This window comes from Balaenoptera physalus, assembly GCF_965194825.1.
Source record: "Balaenoptera physalus genome assembly, chromosome: 11".
Lineage (NCBI taxonomy): Eukaryota > Metazoa > Chordata > Mammalia > Artiodactyla > Balaenopteridae > Balaenoptera > Balaenoptera physalus.
The window spans coordinates 92,868,804-92,895,872 of record NC_138896.1 but is presented as its reverse complement, the minus strand read 5'-3'; the positions used below and the strand labels follow the sequence as shown (position 1 = coordinate 92,895,872).

The 27,069-nt window shown below is 40.7% G+C and overlaps 1 protein-coding gene across 1 annotated transcript in view; it reads left to right on the top strand.

Annotated features, from left to right (window-relative positions):
• SHQ1 (SHQ1, H/ACA ribonucleoprotein assembly factor) overlaps positions 1-27,069 on the top strand; it is an 89,090-nt gene that overhangs the window by 39,699 nt on the left and 22,322 nt on the right. Inside the window, exon 10 of the mRNA XM_082412271.1 lies at positions 12,268-12,388. Within this exon, the coding sequence (XP_082268397.1) occupies positions 12,268-12,388 (121 nt within the window). The remainder of the gene's footprint in view (positions 1-12,267; positions 12,389-27,069) is intronic.

Below are 27,069 nucleotides of genomic sequence, written 5' to 3'. Positions count from 1 at the left end.
TTTGAGGTTTATTCAACAAGTGTTTGTTGAGCACTTGCTATGTCAAGGTGCTGAGCTGGGTCTGAAGATCCAGGAGTGAGCAGGAAGGATGCGACTTGCACTCAGAGAACTTAAAATTCTAATGGGGGCCCTGGAATAACACAGCTACCAGGTTTTAAAAAAAAAATTACATTCGTAATAAGTAGCTCAAAGCAGAAATACAGCGGGCAAAAACATAAAGCCAGGAAGATTGGCTGAGCTTTAAGTCACGTAAGACATGTAACCTCCTACAGAGGGGAGCTTCTGCCTTATTTGACTTCTGATTATCGGCTCCTTCTCAATTTCCTGTTGCTCTGAAGTACTTGTACATTGGTTGATGTGTCCATCTATTTATTCATTCAGTAGGTATTTTGTCAGTACATACTAAAAAGCTATTTATTATGTACAAAACGCCCTGTACATATGAAAAGCAGCAGAAAGCTGAATTAGATTCATGTACTGTGTTTGGAAGCACCTGCGTGAGTAGAGGAGCTAAGATGTCCATCACAAATGTAAAATACAGGGTAGGCAGTGGTAAGCACCTTACACGAAATGCCAGCTAAATAGTTCAAAACAGGGAGAGGTGACATTTCATTGGGGATCAGAGAAAGCTTCATTTGGGACATGAGATTTGAATTGGGACTTGAAGGGTGGGTAGTATTGGACATAGGAGGGTAGGAGAAGTGTTGTAAATATTGTGAGTGCAGGGCATGAGGCAGTTCATAGAGGAGCATGATTTCATCGGTGAAACTTGGGAGTTGATAGGCTCTCTGACCCTGAGATTTGCTCTACAGCCTCTAAAACTAGTTGACAGTTCCTTTCCTACCTGAGTCAGCTGGTCTCCAGAATTGATTTCTCTGCTTCCCTAATATGATCACTTAATTCCCTGCTCCCCAGCCAAGAGATGATAATTCTTTCTGTTTTCTTCTTCATTCTAAATTGTACTTGAACTTTTCATTTCCTAGTCAATTCCCCATCACAATTAAAATGTCTCAAAGAATGGAACAACCGTAGCGCTTTCAGGAAATTTCAGTAGCGTGGAATTCGGATCAAATATTGAAGTACTTTTGGTACCTGCTTTTGCTGACTGCTCACTTGCATACCAGCTAACCTAAGAAAGGAGGGGCTTTGGAGCCCTGAAGCGTGCGAGCTGCAGCTGGAACGTGTGTGGGAAAGAGTAGGACTCTGCTGGGAGGTCCCCATGTGCCAGTCTTCAGCCTCACTCTCCTGGGTTTCTTCCACCAGGCAAAGCAAATTTCTTTTACTCACACCTCTTCATCAGAGCCTAAATCTGGGTTCCCAGTCTTAAATTGGCACCTTCTTGGTATCTATCTGTATTATTTACCCTCAGAGCATTTGTGGGTTTATACATACACTTTTGTATGGAAGGATGCTGTGTATGCGCATAAACATTAAACGGAGGAAAATCAAATTCCGATCAACTCCATAGACACTTGTTTCCTCTAAGGATCCTGTTAATCATTAAATATTGTTAATCTCTGAAATTTTTTTAGATTGCTCACGTCGTAATCGCTGGGTTACATTTGTATAAAACATTCTTTGTTCCCTTAAAATACTCCCTAGGGGGCAGCATTTCCTGTATGGTTTACAATTGCCTTTTAATTGCCACAAATGATTAAGATCTTATGGTTATTCTGCTCCAAAAAAATCACTTAAAGTATCTTACGGGTGGATGATGGCTCAAAATCCACTGCTGATCTCTTAAATATTTACATATATGTGTCTGTGTGTATAGATATGTATAGACATATATATCTATATATATATATATACACATATATCCAATTTAAATCTACATTGTATTTCCTGTACTATTTATGTAAGATTTTTTGTTAATTTCTGCAGTTTCTGAGCTGAGCGGTGTTAAAGAACCCCCAGGAGGTTAGTTACATGGTTTGATATTATGGCTTTTAAAAAAACTTCTATGGTTAGTGCCTCTTTTAATAAATCTAAAGTTAGTTTAGAGATTTTTTTTTATTGATCTGAATTTTCAAGGAAGTAACTGTAAGTTTACTTTCTTTAAGCGATAAAGGCAGGAAAATGTATATATTTAAGACAAATTTGGGAGAACAAAGAGAAAATATTTTATTTACCCTCATGAGTGAAAGTCTTGTTGCATGGTGATACTGAGACCTAGATGAAGTAAGTTGAATAATACTTTATATATTAAATGGAAATCATGGAAGAATCCTATTTTTGCGAGTTAGGGTTTCTTTAAATAGGAATTAATACTGAAAAATAACAAGCAAGCAGATACTTATTCAACAGAAACAAGTCAAATCCCTTCTCAGTGCAAGGCATTAAAAGAGAGAATCAGCAAAGAGTTATGAGACTATATATGACTTGACCTTGGCTCTTGAGTTTATTGTGTAACAGGAATGATAAGACAAAAGATAGTATACAAAATATAAGTATTTGTAATATACAAAGGAGAAAAATCCCTTAAGAAAATACCTTAAAAAAAAAAAAGAAAATACCTTAACTACCACCCACAGGCCAAATCCGTGCTGTATGGCTTGTGAGTTATAAATGCTTTTTACATCTTCAAATGTTGAAAAAAAATCAAAAGGAAAATAGTATTTCATGACACATTTAAATTATATGAACTTCAAATTTTGGTGCCCATAAATAAAGCTTTATTGGAGAACAGTCACCCTCCTTCACTTGGGTATTGTTTATGGCTGCTTTTGTGATACAATGGCAGAGTTGAGTAGTTGCAACAGATTATGTGGCCTGCAAGGGCAAAATATTTACCCTCTGGCTCTTTAGGGAAAAAATGTGCCTCCCCTTGCTATAGGTATACATGAAGTTGACCCTCGAACAACGTGGGTTTGATCGTGGGCAGGTCCACTCCTAGGTGGATTTTTTTCAGTAGGAAATACTGTAGTGCTACACTGTCCGTGGTTGGTTGAATCTGTGGATGGGGTGGAACTGCAGATACAGAGGCTGCCTCTAAGTTCCATGCGGATTAATCCCTTCGTTGTTCCAGGGTCAGCTGTGTACGGGATTGGAGGGGAGCCTCTCCAAGTGAGCCAAAGCCTTTGGCTGCCTTCCATTCCAGATAGTAGCCAGTATTGGAGGGGATCCTGTCAGCTGTTCCGTCCTCCCCACAGGATGAGACAGACCTGAGCTAGTTCGTTCTGTTAGAGTAGGTCCTTCAACATCAGGAGAAACAGAGATGCCTACTTGGCCAAGCAGGCGAATGAATGAGGGTGGCAGAGTTGAAGAAACATGGGAGCAATGAGGCCTGTGTGAACTGGAGACATACATGCTCCATCAGTAGCCTGTTGTTGCCATGTGGATATGTAGAGTTGCCACCTTTAGGGACTTAAAAAGAAGTAGAAAGTCATGATCTTTAATATAAAATTGCTCAAAAGTTTGAATGTGAACAATGATGTGAAGATTTAATGTGATACTCTAAGAGCCATGGCATGTCTGGGCACCCAGGTCAGCCTGTGTGGGCCATCAGTTTATGATTTAGACTCTAAAGCAAGACAAGTGCCAGCCTGATTTCTCACACCCTCTTGGTCCTGCCCATTTCCAGCTGCAGTGAGGCCTTGTACCGGGTCTCTGCTCCTTCCATCGCAGCTTGAGACCCAGTCTCACCCTGGTGTGCGTTCCAAGATGAGGTGGGGAAGGAGGTAGAGGTCCTGCATTCTCTTAAGTGACTATGACCAGGAACCTTAAAAAAGCAAAACAGAACAAAACCCAGATCCCTTACCTCTCTTTCTACTTACTTTTGTATTGCTCCCCTCCTCAGCTTAGCCTGGTCCGGGTGGAGGGGACGAGTCCCAGGATTCCAGTACCATACCTCACTCAGACTCCAAAGGGTGCTTTTGATATGGGGGAGGGGAGGGGCTAGACAGGGCAGAAGCAAACAGCCTGATGCGTGAGGTGCACGGCCCTTATAACTTCATGAATGTGTAGGATTTAGAAAAGAAGTGGAGGAAGGTATTTCCTGAGAAAGCAGAAAGTAAAGAAAGTCAGGGAGAGGAAAAGAAAAGAGTTACACGTTAAGAAATGACAAATATTCTGCTTTGTCTGGAGGCCTGGGCTGTGAGGGGAGTTGAAGGAAGAGGCGGGAGTGGTGTGTTGGGGAGCACGGTGGAGAGCCTGCAGTGCTTCCTAAGGAGACTGGGTCTGATTTTTTTTTTTTTAATAATTTTTAAAGGTTACATTCCATTTACAGTTATTATAAAATATTGGCCATATTCCCCATGTTGTACAATATATCCTTGTAGCTTATTTGATACCTAATAGTTTGTACTTCTTGCTCCCCTACCCCATCTTGCCCCTCCCCCTTCCCTCTCCCCACTGGTAACCACTAGTTTGTTCTCTCTGTCTGTCAGTGTGTGTCTTTTTTTTGTTGTATTCACTAGTTTGTTGTATTGTTTAGATGTCACATATAAGTGATACCATACAGGATTTGTCTTTCTCTGAGGAGACTAGGTCTTATTCAGTGAGGGACCACTGCAGAGTTTGGCGTTGGGGTCTGTGACAGGCCCATGGAGTCAGATTGATCTGGCAGGAATGCCAAGGGTAGAGTCATTGCAGGGGGTGAGATTCGAGGTGTGGAGAATGGAGGAGACCGCCATTCTCACCTGAAGCCGAGTAGTTTGGGGACAGGTACTGGGTCTGGACTGGGGTGCCAGCAGTGGTGCGGAGGAGGAAGGAGTATGTGGGCACGTGCTTTGCAGGTAGGAGGGTAGGAGCTAGTCAAGGGAGTCCCGGGGCCCTTGATCCCATATGACCTGATGTCCTCCTTCCCTTGTCATCTGTAAAGTGCTTACATGTCCTTGTCTCGCTGAATTCCCACAGCAGTTCTGAAGAATTTCCCCTCTCCATTTACAGACGTGGAAACAGATTCAGATTAAGTACCAAACAGCTAAGAAATGACACCAAGGGCAAGCAGATTCTGGGCTGTACAACTGTTCCACAGTGCAAGAGTTATAATTGTTATTTTTACTTTGTAAAGAAATTAGCTAAGAACTGCACAAGATTATTTATGTGTAGCTTTTTAATGATCTTTCCTTAGCCTTTTAGAATTTTGGGACTAGAATTCTAAGACCTTAATTTCATAATCAAAGTTTTCATGTAACTTTTTAATATAAATTAAACTTACATGTAGATAGAGATATGTAATCGTCTTTACTAGATTCTATTTCCTGTACACTGATTAAAATGTAAAGAAGCGTAACTCAGTTCTCCCAGTATGTAAACCATTCAGCCATCAGCAGACATTCTCAACTGTGATACAGTGAGGGTGTCGAAAGGCTTTGGTTTTTTTCCTTTTACCTTGACCTGGTCAGTATTTCCCATCACCAAAAGGTACTCCTGAGTCTGGTCGGACTGGGTTTGTTTTTCTCCTTTATGAGCCATTTAAGGAATCCAGTTGTCTTTCTTCCTATATGTTTCTTCTCTCTGACTGCATGTACAGTCTTAGTTTTCCCAATTGGAAACTAAGCTAATTCCAAAAAAAAAGTCAGAATTTTTCATATTAAGTAATAGCTCCTGGGAAAATGAAGTATAATAGTCTTAATTAAAGCAGCAATGCAAAGAATTTATTTTAAATTGAGCTACCAGCCATTGAGATACATGCTGTATTCATAAGGTGGAATAGTTGAAATAAAATTTTATCCACAGAATTAAGAAGTTTTAGATGCTTATGGATTTAAAAAAAAAAAAATTCAGGTCTACATTGCAACTGTTCCAAGAGCTTTTTTCCATGCATGTTCAACTTCTTAACCTTTCTACTTTTATACTTACTGTATAGATGGGATTTTTTTTTTTTAATGTTCTACCTTGAACTTGGATGCCTCACTCTTAACTGTCTGAAGAAAAATTAGTCATGCTGCCATTACGTAATTTTGATGACATCCGACCATGTATTTCTAAACTGACACAACCACTGCTTTGACAGGTGACTTAAGGAGGAGGCTAGAGTGGTTGTCCAAGCTGTCCTTTCAAACCAGCAAATCTGGCAGGGATTGTTAGAGCAGAAAAGGCAAAAAGCAGCCTTGGGTTAAATTTATTATTTGAACTTCTGATGGTGTGGTGATAGAAGAAAGTTGGCACAGCTACATCCTTTTCTTGTCAGGGAATAGAAATAAAAAGGGGAGGCAAACCCATTGTATAGCCCACATCTGTCATGACATCATGGCTTAAGTGTACAGATCACAAAGGTGTTACAACTAGTACGTGTTAACTGAACAATTTGACCAGGTGCTTTTAAACTTAGGGTCTGTGTGCGCCAGGCTACATTAACAGCCAGCCTTTACTGAACAGGATGCTACAGTTTGCCAGACATTGTTCTAGACCCGGGAAGACAGATGAGAAGCCGTGTTCTTTCTTGTCAAGGAGGTTGCCACACAATGTGATAAATAGTGACACTATATATTACGCAGTGGCTGGGAGGCAGACGTACCTATTTTCATCCTGACTGTTGCTTCCCAGCTGTGATCTTGGACAACTCTTTCATTACATTGAGTCTCAGTTTCCTCATGTATGAAATGAGCAAGAGGTCACCAACCTTAGTAGGGTTAAATGATGCAGTGTATGGAGAGTACTTGGTGCAGCAGAATTGGGTAGCTATTAACTACCGTAAGGGACAGTGTGGCAGGTGTTATGAAACAACTCAAACTGGCTTGGGTCGGGGTTGGGGTTCGGGCGAGTGGGAAGCCAGTTCCTAAGGAAGTATATGCTCATTTTGAGACTTGATGGTAAGTTAGGTTTGGGTTGAGGGTTGTGCATTCCAGGCAGAGGGAACACTTACAAAGTGTATGTTTGCTTCGTATTGATTTTGTTTGTGGCTATACAGATAGTATATGTAATTTTAATAACAAAAAAGAATCTAAAAATTTATTTAGGGCTCTGAATTTGTTCTCAAAATAACAACTATCATGGCTTCTAGTATTTGTTTCTTATTACAGCCCCAAAATGTAAGAGCTTAAATGGCATCTGAGGAAGTTGAGGATAAAAATACTAAACAGACTGAGAAGCTTTCATAAAGTTAAATTTAACGCATGTTTGTGTTAATTGTTAGGGACTGGACTTTATGCTACTTCCTAACAGGGCCCGATATTGAAGCAAATTACCACACTTCGATTCTCTTAACTTGGATTAATTTGACAGAGTTCTTCTGTCATCTCTTTTTATGGTCAAATGATCTCTGAAAATTAATGTTAAGAATAATTCATGAATTATCCCTTCTGATAATGTGGTGTCATCAAAAATCCCAGAATTCTAGCCAGATATCTACTAAGTTACGCATTTTAGGATGATAGCCCTGTTGGCTTTCATTTTGAGATGATTTTACAAATGAAGACCAAGCACTGCTTTCCTCCAGGTGTTTTGAATAACCACCTCTTTTTCCTTTACTCTTTTTGGCTTCTTGTCTTGTATGGCTCAAACTTTCAAGGACAGAAATAGATACCCTGAAAACCACAGCCATATCATTGCTATAATGTACCAAGAGTTGAAAAGAAATTCAGCTCTTGCTATATAGAGTTAGCAGTTTATATTATTTTTTTTCTATGCTGGCTTTTAGCCAGTGAAAACATCCACTATCCTTTTAATCTCCTAGAGATGGAAGCCATTTCTTAAGAGCCTTCAACCATGAGCTGGTCTGTTAGTGAGCGATTATGGCCAAACCTCGTCGGCTAATGGGAAGATTTCAAATAGCCAGTGGATTCTAATTTAGAACAGCTCAATCTTGTCTCTGGTTTAAGATATATTAACCTGAGATGCCGCATCTGTCCAGAACAGGAAAGCACATTGTTCTTAGTTTACGTTCCCTTTAAAGAAAAGCTGGAGAATGCGTAGCCAGAGACTGTGTTAAATACTGTTTACTGCCTACCTGCTTGCTACTATCATCCTTTTTTTTTTTTATGTTGTTATTATGTTTCTCTGTTGTCATTAGACAGTCATTTTCCCTGAGGTAAAACATTCATGGCACTTGTCATTTATATGCCAGGTTACTAGTTTTAAACTGCCTTCACTGGTTTTAGACTCTCTTGGAGAGATCTTGGTGTCAGAAGTCTTTGCTCCATGGATAGGGTTGGCTTCAATGAGGATGAGATTGAGCATAGAGAATCCCTAACTCTTTGGAGAGGCCTGTTATTGCATCTCTGTGGTGAAAATAGTTACCATGGTTACTGTGCAAGGTACCTGCTTTTTCCTGCTCTGGACCAGGCAGTGAGCTGGCAAAAAACGGTCACTTTCCTGCAGTGCCTTTGAGCAGAAATGATTCTCTCGGATTTAGGCCTGAGCAGTTTTTTAGGCTCATAGGATGTGTGACGAGCCCATGACTGGATAAAGCCCCACAGGAGGGAGGTACACTGAGTTCCCTTCTAACCACTGGCTGTGTGACAGCCTGGAGGAGGGCTAGCTCTTTCCTTTGCTGATAGCTGTTGGATAAGTGGTTGGCAACCTGAGAGAAGGAGCAGTCAGTGCAAGAGAGATGTTAAAAAAAAAAAAAAAAAAAAAGCTGCATGCTTCCTGAGCTTCTTGGCTGTAATGTAATCATCTATTGATGCTGTAATCATCTAAGGTGATTTAGTGGGAACACACGAGGTCAAGTATGGCCTTGGGGTAACAGTACACAATGTTGGGGGCAGGATGGTTTTAATGTACTTCTTGTTCTAGAGTGTCAGCTGCCGGGAGCCTAGTTTTCTTTTACCTTATTTGTCACATAGCACACTGAAAATAGTTTGAGAATGAAAACACAAGCTTTTGAAGAATGTGTAACTTTCTCTTTCAAAACTGCCTCGCATGTGATTTTCTAGAATCACCTGATCTAAATATTGCTTCTCAGTTGTGCAAAAATACAAGGTAAAGAAGATTGAAATAGGAATTTAAAAATTTTAACATTCTTTGTCAGTTTCAAGGGTTAGCTATGTAGTCAGGAATGTCTGACTTTCTGTTAAATAAATAAATGTTTATTGTGGAGAATTTTGAAAATAGGGGAAAGTTTAAAGAAGAATAACTGTAATCCCATGTGTGAAACAATGCCTGGCACACATTAGGTGCTCACACATTTGTTCAGTGACTATAGAGACGAATACTATTAATATCATTTGGGGGCATTTATGTTTAAGAGTTTTTTCCATGTGTATTTGTCTTTTTTTTGTTTGTTTTAAGAAAATAGGGATCAAAACATGTAAGTACAATGCAGCTTCACTTTAAATTTTAAAAATTGATTACTTTGGGTGTTGCTATTATTATTGTTGTTGTTATTTTGTGATAACTGGAAGATTTCAACTTGCCTGTGGCCCTTAGCAAGGGACAACCTCACTTTAGGCGTGTCTGCAAAACGAAACTAGGAAATTTTTTTTTAATTTGAAGATTTAATTGGCTTTATTCAGTGATTCATGAATCGGGCAGCGTCCCATCTAGCAAGTGTCAATAGAAAAGAGCTCCTCTAATTTCATTAGGTAACGGTTGCAATGGGTTCTCATTAAATATGTGACCTTAATTCCACACTCCTTTTCAGAAAACTCTCTGGCGTGTAGGGTCTTCTGTCGCTGCTGCGCACACCTGCCTTTAGGTGTTGTCCCCGCAGTCCTGCCTGATTGCGTTCATCTCCTCCTCTTTGTCACAGCCTGGCTTCTCCCAAGCTCGCCCGTGTACTCCCTTTGTTCTTCTCCTGGAACCATCTGCTACACCTAAATGGTCTTTTTTCTGTTGTGCCCCCAGCCTACCCTGTTTTAAGTCCCACTCTGCTCCTTTTCACACCGCCCTCCAAGCTGGCATACCTACGCCTTTTCTTCACTTACTGAATTATTTGCTGTGAGGCCCAGCTCCAAGTCCTGCATTTTCTCTTAACCTGCTTCTGTTAGTAAGGCATGTCCTCGAGAGGCAGTATTCAGGGGCATCGTGCTGTAGAGGAGCTTATACAAGCTTCAAGTGAATAGTTTATTTTTTGGGTAAAGACCTATGGCTGACTTTTAAAACTTTAAGTTAGTAGTTGTCATAAACCCCCCCGTCCCCCTCCCCACAAACAAGCGAGAGAGAGAGAGAGAGAGAGAGAGAGAGAGAAAGTAAGAAATTGGCATATGCTTGCCCTGATATTTTTTCCCTGTTGCAATTTAAACTGTTCCAAAAATTCTCACAGTTTAGTTAGTTCTCCCTTGATTCTTTTCTGTTTGGATAACACGGCTAACTTGGTTTCATCATTTTGTGAGTTTTGATTGTATTCTCTCCTCCTGTCATCAGACTCTGCCTTCTAGGCCTGGGGGGGTTGGGGGGATCCCCACTCATCATTAGATGTAGTTGCCCTGGGCCACTTTGGTAAGACACAAAGACCTTGACTTAACCAAGTGTAGTTTTAGGCCTTCTAAGTATTTCTTTTAACCCATTGAGCAATGGAGCGTTTATTGACATTCCTCCCCTCTGCGTATGAGGAAGCCACATAGTGAAAATTTTTGAAAAAACATGGCCCCTGTTTTGAGCTTACTACCTGCTTAACTCAAATAATAAAAACGTGATGTAGACCGAATGGCCCAAGAACACATGGGTAGCATAGCGGGTAGCTTCTGGAGCCAGTAAATTCAGAATTTGGATCCTGGGCCCTCCACTCAATGGCACTGTATCTTAACAGTCCTTGAGCCTCAGTTTCTCCTTCTGTGAAGTGAGCAAAGGAGGTTATGAGGAGAATCAGCCAAGTTTCCTTTCCACTTCTCTCCTTTGCAGGGTTTAGTAAGAGCTCTGACGATTAGGGAAGTCAGTCCGGGCTTCCTGCCGGATGAAGACTTGAGCTGGGCCGTGAAGGCAGGCTAGGATCCCGCTAGGTGCAACAGAGAGGAAAAGGCCTTCCAGGTGTGGGGAAGCAGTTGAGCAATGGGCCACGGACAAGTCCACAGAGCCTTGAAAGCAAGCGCAGGGAGGGCCCTTGATGAAAGCAGTGCATCAAAATGCATGTCAGAGGGCTCGGCGGGAGAGAGTCTGAGGGACGCGGAAGAATTTATAACCTTGGCGTGAGTGAGGATGGGTGGTCGGGGAGTGGTGGGGAAAGGGCAGCTACAAGAGGCATTTGCAGAGAAAAATCGTCAGGGCTTGATGTGTGAGGCTAGGGGATGGAAGACATTGTGAGGGTTTAAGCAGGTGATTACTGTGTCATTCCTTCATTCATCCTTAAAATACTTAAATTGAAAATGTACTGCTACAAGGTTCTGTTCTAGGTATTGGGGATTAATGACTAAATAAAACAGAAGTCCCTGCTCTTATGAAGCTCACTTTCTAGTGTTAATTGTGTTAAAAATTTAGTGGCAGCAATTTTGGCATCTTGCGATGTCATTAGGTAGCTCATGATCCTTTTATCATATCTAAAAGTCAAGTGGGAAATGTCGATGAAAGCACATCCAGTGTCTTCACGAAATCAGTATACAGTATTTTCACGTTTTAGGACTATGACGATAAGAATAAAACAGTGAAACTGAAAATGCCGTATTTCACAGATCTAAGGAAGTGGTACTATTGTAGATTTAGTAATTTGCCTTATGGTTAATAAATTTCAGGGACTGTCTTGAAGTTTGGAACACCTAGGGAATTGTTGTTGAGTTTTGCGATTCCTTTTGTAGGCTTGGGTTTGGATTAAAATTAGGTTCATTTAACAACCAGGAGGAAGTAATTAGGTTGAACAAGACTTCAGTATTTGATGGCTTTTTTTCCAAGTGATTTTGTCAGCTTGTTTTTGAAGTAGGGCTATGATATTTTAGTTTTCAGTCTGAGTTTTCTTCAGTTCTTCAAGGTGAAAAAATTTAAGTTCGTACTAGATAATTCCTTGACAGAAAATGTTGATGTAAGAAATAGAGACATTTGAAAACTAAAATATAATTTTCCATGGTATTTTGAAAGCTTGAATTAGAAGAACATTATCTAATTAAAGTTACGATGCATTTAAATACTCATTTACTTAGGAAACTTCTCTCCCTGTCATTTAATGTACCTACTCATGTTTTATGTTATTTTTAAGGTAACCAGAATTAATCAGCTATAACAATAGAGTATAAAGATTTTTTCATAATTCTTAAGGAAAGAAATAAAGAGGTTTGGACTTAATAGTACTGATACGATTTCTTGCAATAAAAGAATGTGAAAAATATTGAAAAAATGATTAAAACTCTGAGCTGCCATAAATATATTACCCCTCAATGTGTGAATTTCTCAGTTAAAAGAAAAATCAGATGTTTTTCCTTGAGGATGATTTGATTTTTTTTCAATTTCCTTCAGGTAAAAGTGCAGTTTTAAAGTGTCTACTGGACATTCACAAAATTTTTCAGGAAAATGACCCAGCTTACATTCTAAACGATCTCTACATCTCAGACTACTGTGTGTGGATTCAGAAAGCCAAGTAAGTTTTCAGTTACGAATTTTACATGCTCCCATTTCCGGAACACCTACTTACCCGGGAGGAAGAAAATGAAATAACCTGGAGGATAAGTTTTAATCAGGGACAAACCCGTACAGCTGCCAAACACTTGAGAAGTCCTGGGTCAGCACGGGGAACTTGGTGAAGTTGCTTAGAGAGGAGGTGCAGATGACAAAAAGGTTAATTTTCCTAGAAAAAAATTGGTACCGCCTGGAAAATATGCGTTAAAACTGACAGTTGTGACTCTTCATTGTTATGCTATTGACTGTCCTCAGTGAAACCTCAAGACGGGTCTATCTGAACCTGTGTCTGTGGTTTAATTACAGTGGGGTGTGAATGTGAGCGTGTGTGCAGGCATATGTGTAAACATCACAGGATACAAACCTAATCAAATCTAATCACAACGAGAGCTGTGCCCTCTTTGGTTAATCACTGGCTTACGGAATCCTTTATTCAGAGTAGAAGAACGAAAGTCTTCAGAGCCTAATAAAATGCATCTAAGGGTCTGAACATTTACAAATGGCCTCCTTGAACTTGGTATGTAAAAAATTTTTTAATTGTTTGCCATTGCCTCACTCAAGGAAGCATATCAAGTTTAAAAATGCAGTGAATTTTCATTCTGTGAAGGGTGTTCTATAGACCTGATTCTTATCAGATGTGCCCAAAATATCTATTTTAGTAGCAAGAGACTGTTAATGGAGAACATACAAAGAGAGCCTTTGATTGGAATAATTCTTAGGTGCTATAGAAAAAGATGGCACAACATCATTTGTGACTTAGGAGAAAAATGATCATGATATTTTTACTGTTAGTGTGATTGGTAAATGAATGCTTTAGGATGGCATTTAATACCTGTTTTGAGTGAACCATTATATAGAATTTATTTTTGATTTCTGTTCATGGGGAAGCAATTATATTGCAGAGTGAAATAAGAAAAATACTTGAGGCTCTACCTGTTGTAAGCAAAATGCTTAGGGACTGCTCAAGATATCGCCAATAACATACAGCAGGTGGTGTCAGCATTCGAGTTGGAAATCTAGATTTCACCAGATGGAAAATTGCATCTTTAACCCCTGAGGTCATGATGGTATGTCATCACTTCATTTGATCCTCCTGCTAATTGAGCTTATCGAGTACCCTGCTGCCATTTCCTGTTGTTTTCATAATAAAATTAAATTGAAATAGCCTATTTGTGAGGGTTTAGGTTTTTCTTTTTTCTTTCAGGGTGAGGATTTTATAAGCATGTAATGAGCATCGACGTTTGTGCTAGGATCCCATTTCTGTGAGTGCCTCCTTGCTCTCTTTGTGGCATTCTTTATTGACTTAGGGAGAAGATCGTATTTCATTGAACTAGAAGGGTATACGCCCTCAAGTTGATGTGGGGACTTTTTTTCACTTAGGAAAATTTTTTTCCCTAGGTTTTAAGTTGCAGGAAATGAAACGACATTCTTAGGTTTCTAGTCATTGTTATGATAATAGTAATTTTTAAAAAGATGTTAATGTATTGCGAGCAAGGTAGAAGAGAGAAACCAGCAGGAACTCTTCAAATTACTTTGGAAAAAAATTTTTCACCTTTACCAATTAGACTGTAACTTTCCTATCCCTAAATAAGCAGTGTCGTTTTCACTTTGTGTGTTAAGTTTTAACTCTAGTCTAGCCCAGCTGTTTTCCCCTCCCCCTTGAAGTAAGAGAACCTAATTTTAATTAAATTTTCTAATTTTATTATTAATTTTTCAAGCACAGCATAATTGAACTTTCCAGTATCATCTTTACTGTGAACTTTCTTGGCTCTGAATTAATAATACTGTGGTGAATGTCCATAATTTCCATAATTAATTTCTTCCTTACTTTTCACCTTCTATTTTATTTCTTTCCCATACAGTTTATTAGTGAAATCTAGCACCTTATTTTTATGTATTAAAATAGTTCTGCATTTTTCTTAGTCTCTCTTTGATGTTTTTGATTATAATAATAATGACTATGTGAAATTTTATTTGAAATACCAGGCAAGTGCTAAATCCTGACTAGCGTTCCATTTTTACAGTCAGACATTTACTTTGGCAAAAACTTACTGGAATATGGGTAGCAAAGTCATTCTTACACTGAATTAATGAAGTTAGGGCAACAACTGTGGTAAATTTTGCTTTAGTGCTTCGTAATTAGTTTTCCTTGTGATATGTGTCTTGTAGAGCACATTTGCAGAGCTTAAAAACTGAAGCTCCTGCATTTTTGAGTTATGGACTCTGCACATTATTTTTCTGAAAAGGAACGCTTCCTGCCATCCTTTGCTGTAAGCTTCATTGGAAGTTTCGAGTGTGGTGGCCCCTGCAGCAAATACACCCTGGGTGGCAGCATGCAGAGTGGTTTGCTTGAGGTCATATAGCTTATAAGAGATAGGTCTGTGATAGTCTCAGGTCTTCTGGCTCCAGATTTCATGTTTTTCCAGATATACCACCTAGACAAGCCGTTGTCTTTGCCCATGGTATGGGGGGCGGGGGGAGGCGGTGTGCGGGGAGCCCTCCCTGTAGAGCGCTTTTCCTGTAGGAAGAGGGATTAAGGATTTATCTGTCTTCCTCTGGGATATTCCCATAGCACTTGGTTTAGAGATCACTTAGGCACATGTCCTGTCTGCCTCACATTGGGCATACCTCTTTCTCCCTCTAAAATTTTAAAGTCCATGTGAATGAGCACCTATCTGGGCCCATTACAGTCCCTTGTGAGCACAGTAAATTTTAGTTGAATTGAATGGTATCTAGTAGAGCCAGTTGAAGGAGCATTTCATTTTTTTCTTTTTGAACCAAACTGTAAATTAGCTCTAACTTACTTTTATTGACATTTTTAGCTACATTCAATAAAAGACTTCACCCTTCCCCTCATTTCTTTTCCGGTGGGCTGCACTCACCAGTAGCATTGGTAGTTCTGACCTACTGAAAGTTTAGCGTTTTACACCCTTTGGTTTAAGCTGGGGTGGAAAAGCTTGTCCTGTAAAATATGTTCCAGTCCTGCGTCTCATGGACCGTAAGACCTTAGCAATTCACTCCATCACTTCATCTAATGCACCCAGTGTTAGTATTTTAGTATTTTCTCTATTTTCCAGTGCATTTTTTTTAAACGTTTCTTTAATTAGTTTATTTATTTATATTTATTTTTGGCTGTGTTGGGTCTTCGTTTCTGTGTGAGGGCTTTCTCCAGTTGCGGCGTGCGGGGGCCACTCTTCATTGCGGTGCGTGGGCCTCTCTCTGTCGCGGCCTCTCTTGTTGCAGAGCACAGGCTCCAGACGCGCAGGCTCAGTAGTTGTGGCTCACGGGCTTAGTTGCTCCGTGGCATGTGGGATCTTCCCAGACCAGGGCTCGAACCTGTGTCCCCTGCATTGGCAGGCAGATTCTTAACCACTGCGCCACCAGGGAAGCCCTCCAGTGCATTTTTAAACCAGTGGAAATAATACTGCACATATCATTTTGTAACGTGTTTATTTATTTATTTATTTATTTATTTATTTATTTATTTATTTATGGCTGTGTTGGGTCTTTGTTGCTGCACGCAGGCTTTCTCTAGTTGCGGCGAGCAGGGGCTACTCTTCATTGCGGTGCGCGGGCTTCTCATTGCAGTGGCTTCTCTTGTTGCGGAGCACGGGCTCTAAGCGTGCGGGCTTCAGTAGTTGTGGCTCACGGGCTCTAGAGCGCAGGCCCAGTAATTGTGGCGCACGGCCTTAGTTGCTCCGCGGCATGTGGGATCTTCCCGGACCAGGGCTCGAACCCGTGTCCCCTGCATTGGCAGGCAGATTCTTAACCACTGCGCCACCAGGGAAGTCCTGTAATGTGTTTAATACTTATAATAGTACCCGATAAATCATTTTCCTTTATAGCATAATATCCATAGCATAGTATTTTTAAAAAATAACTAATTGGTTCCTCATTATACAAGAAGTGCACGCCCACTGAAGAAAACTTGATACTTTATGGTTTTAATGCATGGTGTAATTTGAAATGACATGGGATAGAATATGGTGTTATTTTGTTTTGCTGCGTGGAAAATTTTTGGTTGTCAATTTTTTTTTAAAAGAAATTAAGATCTAAAATCCCAGCTAACCTTAGTACAAGTCTGAGCTTGTCATGAAGGTTCTGTATCTTTGTGTTCTCTAGTGTAGTTTTTTAAGGTAGGTACTTATGGGGGAAAAAGAAAATGTATGTCTTTGAAACACTGAACCTTTTTACATTGAACTGATAGATGGTTTACTGTGATTAATACTCTCCGTGCATTTGTTTTTTCACTGCTTTTTCGCATTCTTCCCCCCACCCCCCCAAAATGAAATCTTACTTTGCAACCCTTTGGACACTAATGTGCAAAGTTTGTAGAGAGAAACAACTCCATCACCTAATAGTTTTGTTTTATTTGATAAATCCTGGACCTCAGTTTCCTCAATTGTGAACAAACCCGAGCCATTTCTGCACTGAAATCTTAAAATTTTAGAAAACTTAGGACCTTACCGTTGCTTCATACTGCTTTGCTTCCTCTGTGTATGTGCTTTGGTAGGGGATAGGGTTATGTTCCTGAGAACAGTGTAGATCTCTTCCTTTTGGCTTTCTCTTGTTCCTGGTTTATCTGTCAAAAGCCGTGGGAGTGGGTGTCACTCATATGCAGAGGTAAAACATCAGCACTGAATGTAGAAACGGAATTATTTTATTTTTTCAACCACTAATTATTGAGCCCTACTCTATGCCAGGTACTGAGATAGGTGGTGGGGATACTCCGGTGAACAAGGGACACAACACCTTGAAGCTGATCTTCTTCTGGGGAACGTAGATAGAAGGAAAATGTTATGCCATAGCCTGATAGCAGCAGCTACAGTGGGGAAGTATGGGTGCTATGCGAGCACCTAGGAGGCCATATGCCTAGTCCTGGGGTATAGGAAACCACTTCCGGAAGGAAGAGTTGAAGCTGAGAGCCGAAAGGTCAGGAAGGGGTGGTCGGATGCAGATGGGGAAGCAGGGGTGGAGGGCATTTCAGACAACAGGGACGGAGGAACGTGGCCCTTTTAAAGAGCTTGAAAGCTCAGAATGGTTGGATCTTGGTACAGGAATGAGAGGAAAGAAATGAGGCTGGAGAGTTCTTGTAGATCCTTGGCCACATGAAGATGTTTGAGGTTTGTCCTGGGAGAGTGTGGAGCAGCTGAAGAGTTTAAGCGATGGAGTGTCTGTGTGAGCGACGCAGTGAGATTTAGATTCTGGGAAGATCCATCAGGTTACATTGTGGGGAATGAACGGGGGTGAGGGCAGAGCTCAGACTCAGGGCTGAAAGGCTAGTTAGGAGGTGAGTGATCCAGGCAAAAGGCAGCTCTAGCCTGAGCCGGAGCAGTGAGAGTGGGGAAGGAGACTAGTGGTCAGGTTTAATGGGTAGATGAGACAGGACTGAATAAGGATTGGATCTCAGGGGAGAGTGAGAAGGGGGGCAGTCAAAGATGAGGTCTGGATTTTGACTTGGGCCAGTTAACTGGGCCGTCGGAGGTGCATTTGCTGAAATTAAATCATACTGGAGGGGGTAGGTTGGAAGAGAAGTGAGGGAGGGAAGACGAGGAGTTCGGTTTTAGAAATGTTGATTTGAGGTCTCTAAGGAGTATCCATAAAGAAAGAGTCGGGAACATTTGGATCACAGCTGGAAAAGATGTATAGAGAAGAGTTGGACAAAGAAGGGATATGAATTAATAGCAAAACATAAAAAATGGTATCTGGTTGTACAGTACTGTTACACATATGAGTATAATAATAATCAGGAGTGGATGCATTCCAGGCTGGGAAAACAGCATCATGCAGAGGAGTAGACAAGTCAAACATGTAAGCAACGTGGAGAACACATTTCCTGGTTGTAGCTCCAGTGGCTTAGAAGGGCAAGAATGGACGTGAGGCGTTTTAGCATTTGGATCACAGTTTTATCTGTCCTTTAGTTTCACTTTATTATTAAATAAGAGAGTCTGCAGTTAGCCTGAGGTCATGATGTTTTAGTAACAGGGCCAGATCTGAAACGCTGATTTCTCCCTTCGGTGTGCTGGAGACTGTCGTGGTATTTTTGACTTAGAAATCACTTGGTGGGCTTCCCTGGTGGCACAGTGGTTAAGAGTCCTCCTGCCAATGCAGGGGACATGGATTTGAGCCCTGGTCCAGGAAGATCCGACATGCCGCGGAGCAACTAAGCCTGTGCGCCACAGCTACTGAGCCTGTGCTCTGGAGCCCGTGAGCCACAACTACTGAACCCACGTGCCACAACTACTGAAGCCCCCGCACCTAGAGTCCGTGCTCCGCGGCAAGAGAAGCCACCATAATAAGAAACCCGTGCACCACAACGAAGAGTAGCTCCCTCTCGCTGCAACTAGAGAAAGCCCACGTGCAGCAACAAAGACCCGACGCAGCCAAAAATAAATTAAAAAAAAAAAATCACTTGGTTACATATGAGAAACCCAATCGGACTTTTATAGTCAAAATGGGGACTTTATTAGGAGGCTACAGGTTATCTTCTGAGACCCAGGTGCTGAGTACAGCTGGGCCCCATGAGCTCAAGGCACGAAGTGTGGGGTTGGCTTACTTTCTGGTGACATGTGGTCCCTCGAGTTGCTTATTTCTGCAAGTCCCTGCTGCTCTTCTCCCTTTGATGCACGCGGAGGAGAATGACTCTTCTACAGCGCTGAGTTTCCATGTGCCTAGTTTCAGTAGAGATGGACTAGAGTCCCTTGTTTATGATTCCAAGGGAGGGAGAATGTGGTTGGCCCAGCATGGGTCCGTGTTTTTTCCTGGTCTAGTTGCCTTGGTCACAGAGGGCGTGGAGTGGGGGTGCCCCCTAAAGTGGTACACACATGGTCCCAGGGCCCACTTTGTCACCAGTGAGTGGCCTTTCTCAGAGCAGGGTGCCTGTGGGGCATGTGGACCCCTTAAGAGGATGCTGCTGGAATTCCATGACACCATTCTGAGCCATAGCTAAGGGCGAGCCCTGACACCTACCACTGCCTGTGTCACTGATACTAATAATAAAATATAGTGCTGAGGCTGATTTCAGAGGACTGTTCAATTCAGGCATACCAGATGATCATCAGGCACTCTAGGTGGTTTCACTTCTGCAGGGGAAGTTACTTCTCTGACAAATGGTACAACATTAAGGGTTACATTAGCTGCTAATGATTAGCATGTAGAAATTTCAAGAAACAATTGTGCAGAATTTCAAGAAGTTAAACCTCCCTTGAATTGAAATCATTCTTGGTAAGGTGCTTATTCGGGCCTGTCAGGTTGCTCCTCAGTTTTACTGTTTATTTTTAATTAAATCCACAAATTCGTCCTGGACGGGAGTGGGGGTTTATCTCCATAAGAAAAGATTAGTACATGCCGATATCCATTCACCGTAGCCCTTCAGTGCGGTTTCATATAGAAAGGATTTACTTAATGGTTCTTCACCTTATCACCGGTAGTTCAGCAATGCCCACTGGGGACTGCTGCTCTTCATTAGACTTCTCTAACGAGAAATGTGCCAATAAATCATGAGATTACGAATGTTCCTAAAGATTTCAGGACAAAATAAACCTTTGTAAAGCTATGAATGCTCCACGTAACTGTACACATTGAGAAAACTAGCCAAAGAACTCTTTATCTGAATGTTCAGGTTTTGTGGAGCTTTTTGTTGTTGTTTTACTTGTTGTTTGTTTGTTTTTTTTTAATGTGTAATATCTATCCTTGTTTTTATTTTTAAGGTGACCTTTTAAATTTTAGAATAGTTGTAGATTTACAGAAAAATTGTGAAGGTGGTACAGAGAGTTCCCAGATATGCCACATTCAGTTTCCCCTATTATTAACTTCTTACATTGGTATGGTAATTTGTTACAATTAATGAAACGTTATTGACACATTATTATTAGCTCAAATCCATAGATTCATTTAGCTTTTCCTAGTTTTTACCTAATATCCTTTTCCTATTTTAGGATACCACACTTTGTTTCGTTTTTTACCAAGAACTGGAACTCAAATCAGTAAAGCTCCATTTCTTGCACATTTTGTTTTTCCAAGAGCTTAAATGCTATTGAAAGGCAATGAAATATTATTGAGATATATTAAGATGCCTGAGGGGCTTACTACATACAAACATTCTAATCTAGACCTTGAAAAAAATAGGTTTGGCAGATGGGAGAATGTTTAGAAATGTGGAAGCATAATTCATTTATCATTTTTACTTCTACCTGTACTGTGGGCATTGTGATTTTGTTATATTAATAAAAATAGAGAAGGTTTGTGCAAATAAAGTGAGCAAGGCTTTATATTTTCGTATTAATTTCCTAAAGGTGGTAGACATTAGAGGAGAAAGTGTGAATACAAGTTCTTATAAAAAAGATACAGACTTGCAGGGGTAACTGGGCAGCTCCCAGACTGGGAAGTGAGGGCATTTATCTGTACAGGGAGGCTTGTATGTGTCAGGCCGTTCAAGGACTACGGCTGGGTGGCTGTGTTTGGTTTTTGTCTCTGTCCCCACTCGTTTTGTTTCCAGATACTTGGCTCCAGACTTCTTAAATCCTTGGTTTTGGCTTGCTGGAGCCCTGGCTTTTCACAGAGTGTAATTAGCTACTATGTGAGCAAATTGGTATTTTCCTTCACCTCCCTGTTCTAATGTACTTCTGCACGTCACAGGTCTTGGGAGGATTCTCGGTGGAGGAGACTGGCACGATCAAGTGAGTTCAGGTGGGAATTGATGTAGCCAGGCTCTGTGAACCCGTCTTCTCGGCTTCAGATAGAATTTTCCTTGCGCCCGGATGCTCTTCACGTCTCACTCAGAGAAGAGGCTTACATTGATTAATGTGGCACGTGTGTGGTTATCTTACTTAGAAAGTGCTCTGTTTAAGGAGAGCTTTGTCAAGAGCGTCCTTTGAATGGAGTCACAAGAAAGCTTTTTAAAAAAACTGACAACTTCAAGTACAATTTCCTTTTTCTTCTGCCAAATATGACTGAAACCCAATCCTTGTTATAACATAATTATCTCAACTGAAGCCAGCCGGGAGTTGCTGCCTTAATGTAAGGGGTGTGAAGTCCCCTAAACAAATAGAAGATTAATTACATTCACAGCATGTTATGAAGGTGATGAGATTGATCGTGATCATTTGACTGGTCCCATTTCCTGCTCTGACTACTTTTCCTGAATAAATAGAAGCTGGGAAAATTATAAGTAGAGCTTTAGAGAGTACTGTTGTGCCATGGGTGGGAAAAGGGCCTCCTTGAGGTATATTTGTAGATTGTAAGTGATGTATGATGTTAATTGTAGATAATTTTATCATTGATTATTTGCTTTCTCAGTTTAAATAGCTTTCCAAGGATAGTTTTTATCTTTCAAAATATAGATATTAACAGAGCATTGGAGGAATTTGACAGAGTGTATTTTAAGTGTATAGATTTCAGCAACTTTTTAAAATTTTTATTTATTTATTTTTGGCTGCATTGGGTCTTCATTGCTGCGTGTGGGCTTTCTCTAGTTGTGGCGAGCGGGGGCTACTCTTCGTTGCAGTGCGCGGGCTTCTCATTGCGGTGGCTTCTCTTGTTGCGGAGCACGGGCTTTCGGCGCGCAGGCTTCAGTAGTTGTGGCACACGGGCTCAGTAGTTGTGGCTCGCGGGCTCTAGAGCGCAGGCTCAGTAGTTGTGGTGCACGGGCTTAGTTGCTCCGTGGCATGTGGGATCTTCCCGGACCAGGGCTCGAACCCGTGTCCCCTGCATTGGCAGGCGGATTCTTAACCACAGCGTCACCAGGGAAGCCCAATTTCAGCAAATTTCTGATCCATTTTTAGATGTTTTTACTTAGTGTGGCCTTTTGGAAGGTTTAAACTAAAGAAAATGTCAACTCTTAGATACTCATTATGTTGTTTTTTCCTCATAGAAGCTTCTGCTTTTGTTAAAATGATAAACTAGTATTTTCATGAGGCACTGTTTTCTATTTTTATTATATGTTTGTCTTACCTCTTTTTCCTGGATAGTTTTCTTTCTTTTTTTTTTTTTTTCTGGATAGTTTTCTAATATTGTAAAATTGTGATTTTGATTTAGACGTTTATTCTCCAAATCTTCTATTATAGTGGCCTCTAAAGTGAGCTTCACTTAAGGCCATGGAGTGCGTAAAACAGTCTTTCTAGAGTGCAGGAAGACTATAATCTGTGTTTATTGATTAAGAAGAATCTTAAGCTTCACTAATATTTAATGTATGGATCAGTGGCAAAAGTCATGTTTTGTGGGTCCCAAACTTTTTTAATGATGGGCTACTTGATCCAAAGTTTAGATGAATAACCATCTTTATTTCCAAAGGGAAGCACTTAGTACATTTATTCTCAAAGCCTGAATTATGGCCTGGGAGGGGTTGTCTCGCCTGAGAGACTGGAGTTGGGGTTCAGGGACTCCAGTCAGCCTCTGCCAGTTGCTTGAACTTAGTTGAAGACATAGAAACTCAACTTCCAGAGCTTGAGATTTGTGCCAGATGTAAAATGGTCCCTTCCTGCTTCAGTTTTATGTTCTGTTTGATGAGTGGAGAGAAAGAAGCCTAACTCGGGAATGCAGAGCCTTTGTCATGATGATAGCATGTATTTCTTGTGCCCAGACACCTTGTCTTTTGCTTTTGGGTTTCTTATGTATTAACTTAAAACGTGAAAGAACAAAAAGCCGACTATCCTTATGAGAAAAAAAGAATGAAATTTGAAATGGATGCTCATATAGGTTTGGGAGTGGGGTATAATAGAGGTTCAGTCTCAAGATGTTATGATTCCATGAGGAGTGATTTTGTGATTTCATTGTTAATTACTGATCCAAAGAAAAAGAGCCAAAGAAATCTGGACTGTGAATGTCCTAAAGGGCAAAGGACTTATTCAACTTGGTACCCTGGCACCTAGCAGAATGCCGGTCACTTATAAGTAAATGCTCATGGAACTGAAAATTTTCTTTCTAATCCAGTAAAAAACTTCAATGAAAAGTAGCAGTTTTACCCTCTCTTTACACGATACTAAACCCCTGTCTCTGGAACCTTCAGTGTATGTCCTGTTCTTCTTGTCCTAATCACAAGATAAGGATACATGCACTTACCTACACAGATGTTATGTGTCCAGATGGATGTCAAAGGAAACAGAACTTTTTGCGGGTGCTTATCTACTCAGGTTTGAGAAAGTCAAAATGGGCTGGAGGTGTAGGAGAGAGAGCTGTGCGTGGAGGTTCGGATGGTTGGGTGGATGGATGTTTAGGTCACTTCCATGTCCCCTGCTTACTGTTGAGCAATACTGGCCCAGAGCTTGGTGTGGGGACTGCCCTGCAACCTCCCCGAGGAGTCAGGCGCAAGAATTGACCATCAGGGGACCAGCAGCTACACGCCGTCCCCAAGTCCCGAGACAGAGAATATGAGCCAGTTGAGGAGGAGGAAGGTACTCTGGCCTTCCATTCCAGGACATTCCCCAGGTCATCTCCAAATTACACACCCGAGCAGGAGACAGACAGGCGATCTACTGTGTAACTGAAGGATGTGTCATGGATAGCCATTCAATTTAATTCTCGTTCCAAAAGGGAGATACCTATGTGTAATAGTGTCTTAGATCACACCTTGTTTATCTAAAATATTTATAGGTGTAATTGCTTATTAATTATTAATAATGTATTAATGATAATTATTTAATTATTAAACTCAATTATTTATAATTATAAATATTTCTTTTCTTTGTGGTTCGTTTGTTTAAATGAATTCAGAGTCTGATTGAATCCAAAATTTATTGAATATCTACTATGACCGGCGTTGTACTCAGTGCTGGAGGTTAGATCAAGGTCAGAATTTCCACATCAAGGAACCCACTGTCTGGGAAGGTTAAAGATACTACACTATCATGAAAAATCATAACTGGAAAGTTAAATGGCAAACACCACGTGTATAGAGCTGTATATGCTGAGATGGCTCAATCACATTAAGAAATATGTATTGGGCTTCCCTGGTGGCACAGTGGTTAAGAATCCGCCTGCCAACTCAGGGGACATGGGTTCGAGCCCTGGTCTGGGAAGATCCCACATGCTGCGGAGCAACTCAGCCCGTGCGCCACAACTACTGAAGGCCGCCTGCCTAGAGCCTGTGTTCCGCAACAAGAGAAGCCACCACAGTGAGAAGCCTGCGCACCGCAATGAAGAGTAGCCCTCGCTCGCCACAAGTAGAGAAGCCGGTGCGCAGCAACGAAGGCCCAATGCAACCAAAAATAAATGAATAAAATAAATAAATAAATAATTTTAAAAAATAAAATAAAAAATAAAAGGCTGGCCAACATGGCTGTTCATTCTAAAGTGATGTTACTTCAAAAAAAAAAAAAAGAAATATGTATTCACAGAACAAAAACCCTAGAAGGAAGCACATTAATGTTGATAAAAGTTATCTCTGGCTTGTGGATTTACGGGTGGCTTTTCTATTTTATACTTACTTTTTGGGTGTGTTTACAGTGAACATGTATTTTATTTTTTCCCTGATGGGCATTTTAGGAAATTACAAGGGTGATATCAGTGCTTGTTTTTTTTTTTTCCTTACGTGTAAGAGAATATTACAGAACTGAATGAAGTAAAAAGTGTGGTGATCTGCACTTGAGGCCCAACTAAATCAGTAAACGAATGAAAAAAGAAAGCCCTTATGTCCTGAATGAAATGAAATAGACATAGTAAATAGATAATCTATCAGTACTTGCTTGAGCTTTCTCAAATATGAACTTAGCATTTAAGTCAAGTAGTAATTTGACATTATCTTCAAATGTGGAGTTTCTCTGTTTGCTAGGTGCACCATTTTATTATTTATTCAATATAAAATTATAGAGCAGAAAAAAGACACCAGACCATTAGACGTCTCCTGTGTATGTGTTCTCAGTTTTACAGTACATCAAGTGGCAGAATATACTCTGATATCATGGCATACTTGTCCTTTGTGTAGGTGAACTGCTGTTAGCCTTGTGATGGATGAAATATCACTTTACATCACAGATTTGTAATTTTGTGGTGTGCCTTAAATGACAGTGAAATGTGGAAAGTGAGGTCTGTTCTGATGATCTTGTTTTCTTCAGGCTCTTTCTTGCCCTGTAACCTCAAGCCGCATACACACCCAAAGTTGTTCTTCGGCAATCTCATTTTTGATACCTTCTTAGAGCTCAAAGACACTTTGAGCAAAGAATAAAACACCATCTCACATCTAGTATTAAGTACCCTTGGCCGTTCCAAGTAAGCTTGCCAGCCAGTTTAGATTTTCTATCCTTAGAATATCCTAAAGCTTCAAGAAAATAAGGGTTTAGTTCTTGCTGAAAGAAATTCACTTCATTTCTAACTTGATGTTTAAAATTACAGTTGTCCAGCACACGTCCTATATACCCGTTTTAACAGAGGATTTCACTTCAGCTGGGTAAGCTAAAGCTATCTGAATGAATAAAACTATTGGGAAAGGGTCTCCACTTGACTAAATACTGGATTAATAAAATACAAGCTTTCAAAACTCAAGAAGTTGTGAAGCTTTTATTCTGAACACATCTGTACTATACATACTTATGCTTCAGAAGCGTTATCGTAACCCATGATTTCAGATGGAAATTTCAAATCTAGAATGTTCAGGAGGTACGTACTAGGTTTATGTTACCTTTTTATCAGAAAGATCCAGTCTTGCTCCAGGTTTATGGGAAAACATTTTTGTTTTTTGTTTTTAAACACAAGCTTACACAGATCTTCCATCATGTTTCCATTGATCATACTTTTTCAAAGATCACCTGCCAGTCAAAGATGGGCTCTCGCCTTGAGGCTTGGGAGTGAGAGGTGAAGCCACACTCTGTTTCACATCTTTGGGGGTCTTGTTACCAAGTGGCGGTGATGGTGGTTTGTAAGTTGTGACTGCTTTAGGCTAGAGTATCTGTTCTCCCAACCATCTGTTCATTCAACAGATATTTATGAGTTCTTACTATGGGCAGCATTCCATGCTAAGGTTCTGAGCCTCCAGTGGTAAGCAAAAACCAGACATGCTCCCACGCCCCATGGAATTTATGGTCTAAGGGAAGAGAGATGTTAATCAAATAATCGCATACACAAAAAGTAAAAGCAAAACCTTGGAAAGTGCCCCAAGAAAAAAGATTCATGCTCCTGTGAAAGCACATTATAGCCAACCTGGTCTGGTGGGGGGATACGAGGAGGGGGCAGGTAATGACCGGGGAAGCTTTCCTTGGGGAAATACTTGCTTTGAGTACCAAAGTACAAGCAGGAGTTAACTTAAGAGGTGATGGATTTCACAGAATGTAGTAGGCCCACTACTTGCAGAGGTCGTGTGGCAGGAGGGAATTTTGTATGTGTTCAAGAAATTGAAAGAACATCGGATGTTCAGCCAGGGTGGCTGAAACATAAAAGGTATATGTGTGTGTGGATGGATCAAGGTGCGGCTGGTGATTCAGGCAAGGCCCAGACTGTACAGTAGCTTCTGCATAATGTTAAGAATTTTTAATCTTGATCTTGAGAACAGTGGGAAGCTGGAGAAGGATCTTAGGCACACGATGGGAGAAGATCACTGGGGTAGTAGTGTGAATTGCATGTTACACCAGCTAGAAAGCTCCTTGTGAGGGATGAGTGTAACCTGACCAGGGAAGTAGGATTTAGGGACTAAAATGGATTTGGGGAGAGAGGGAG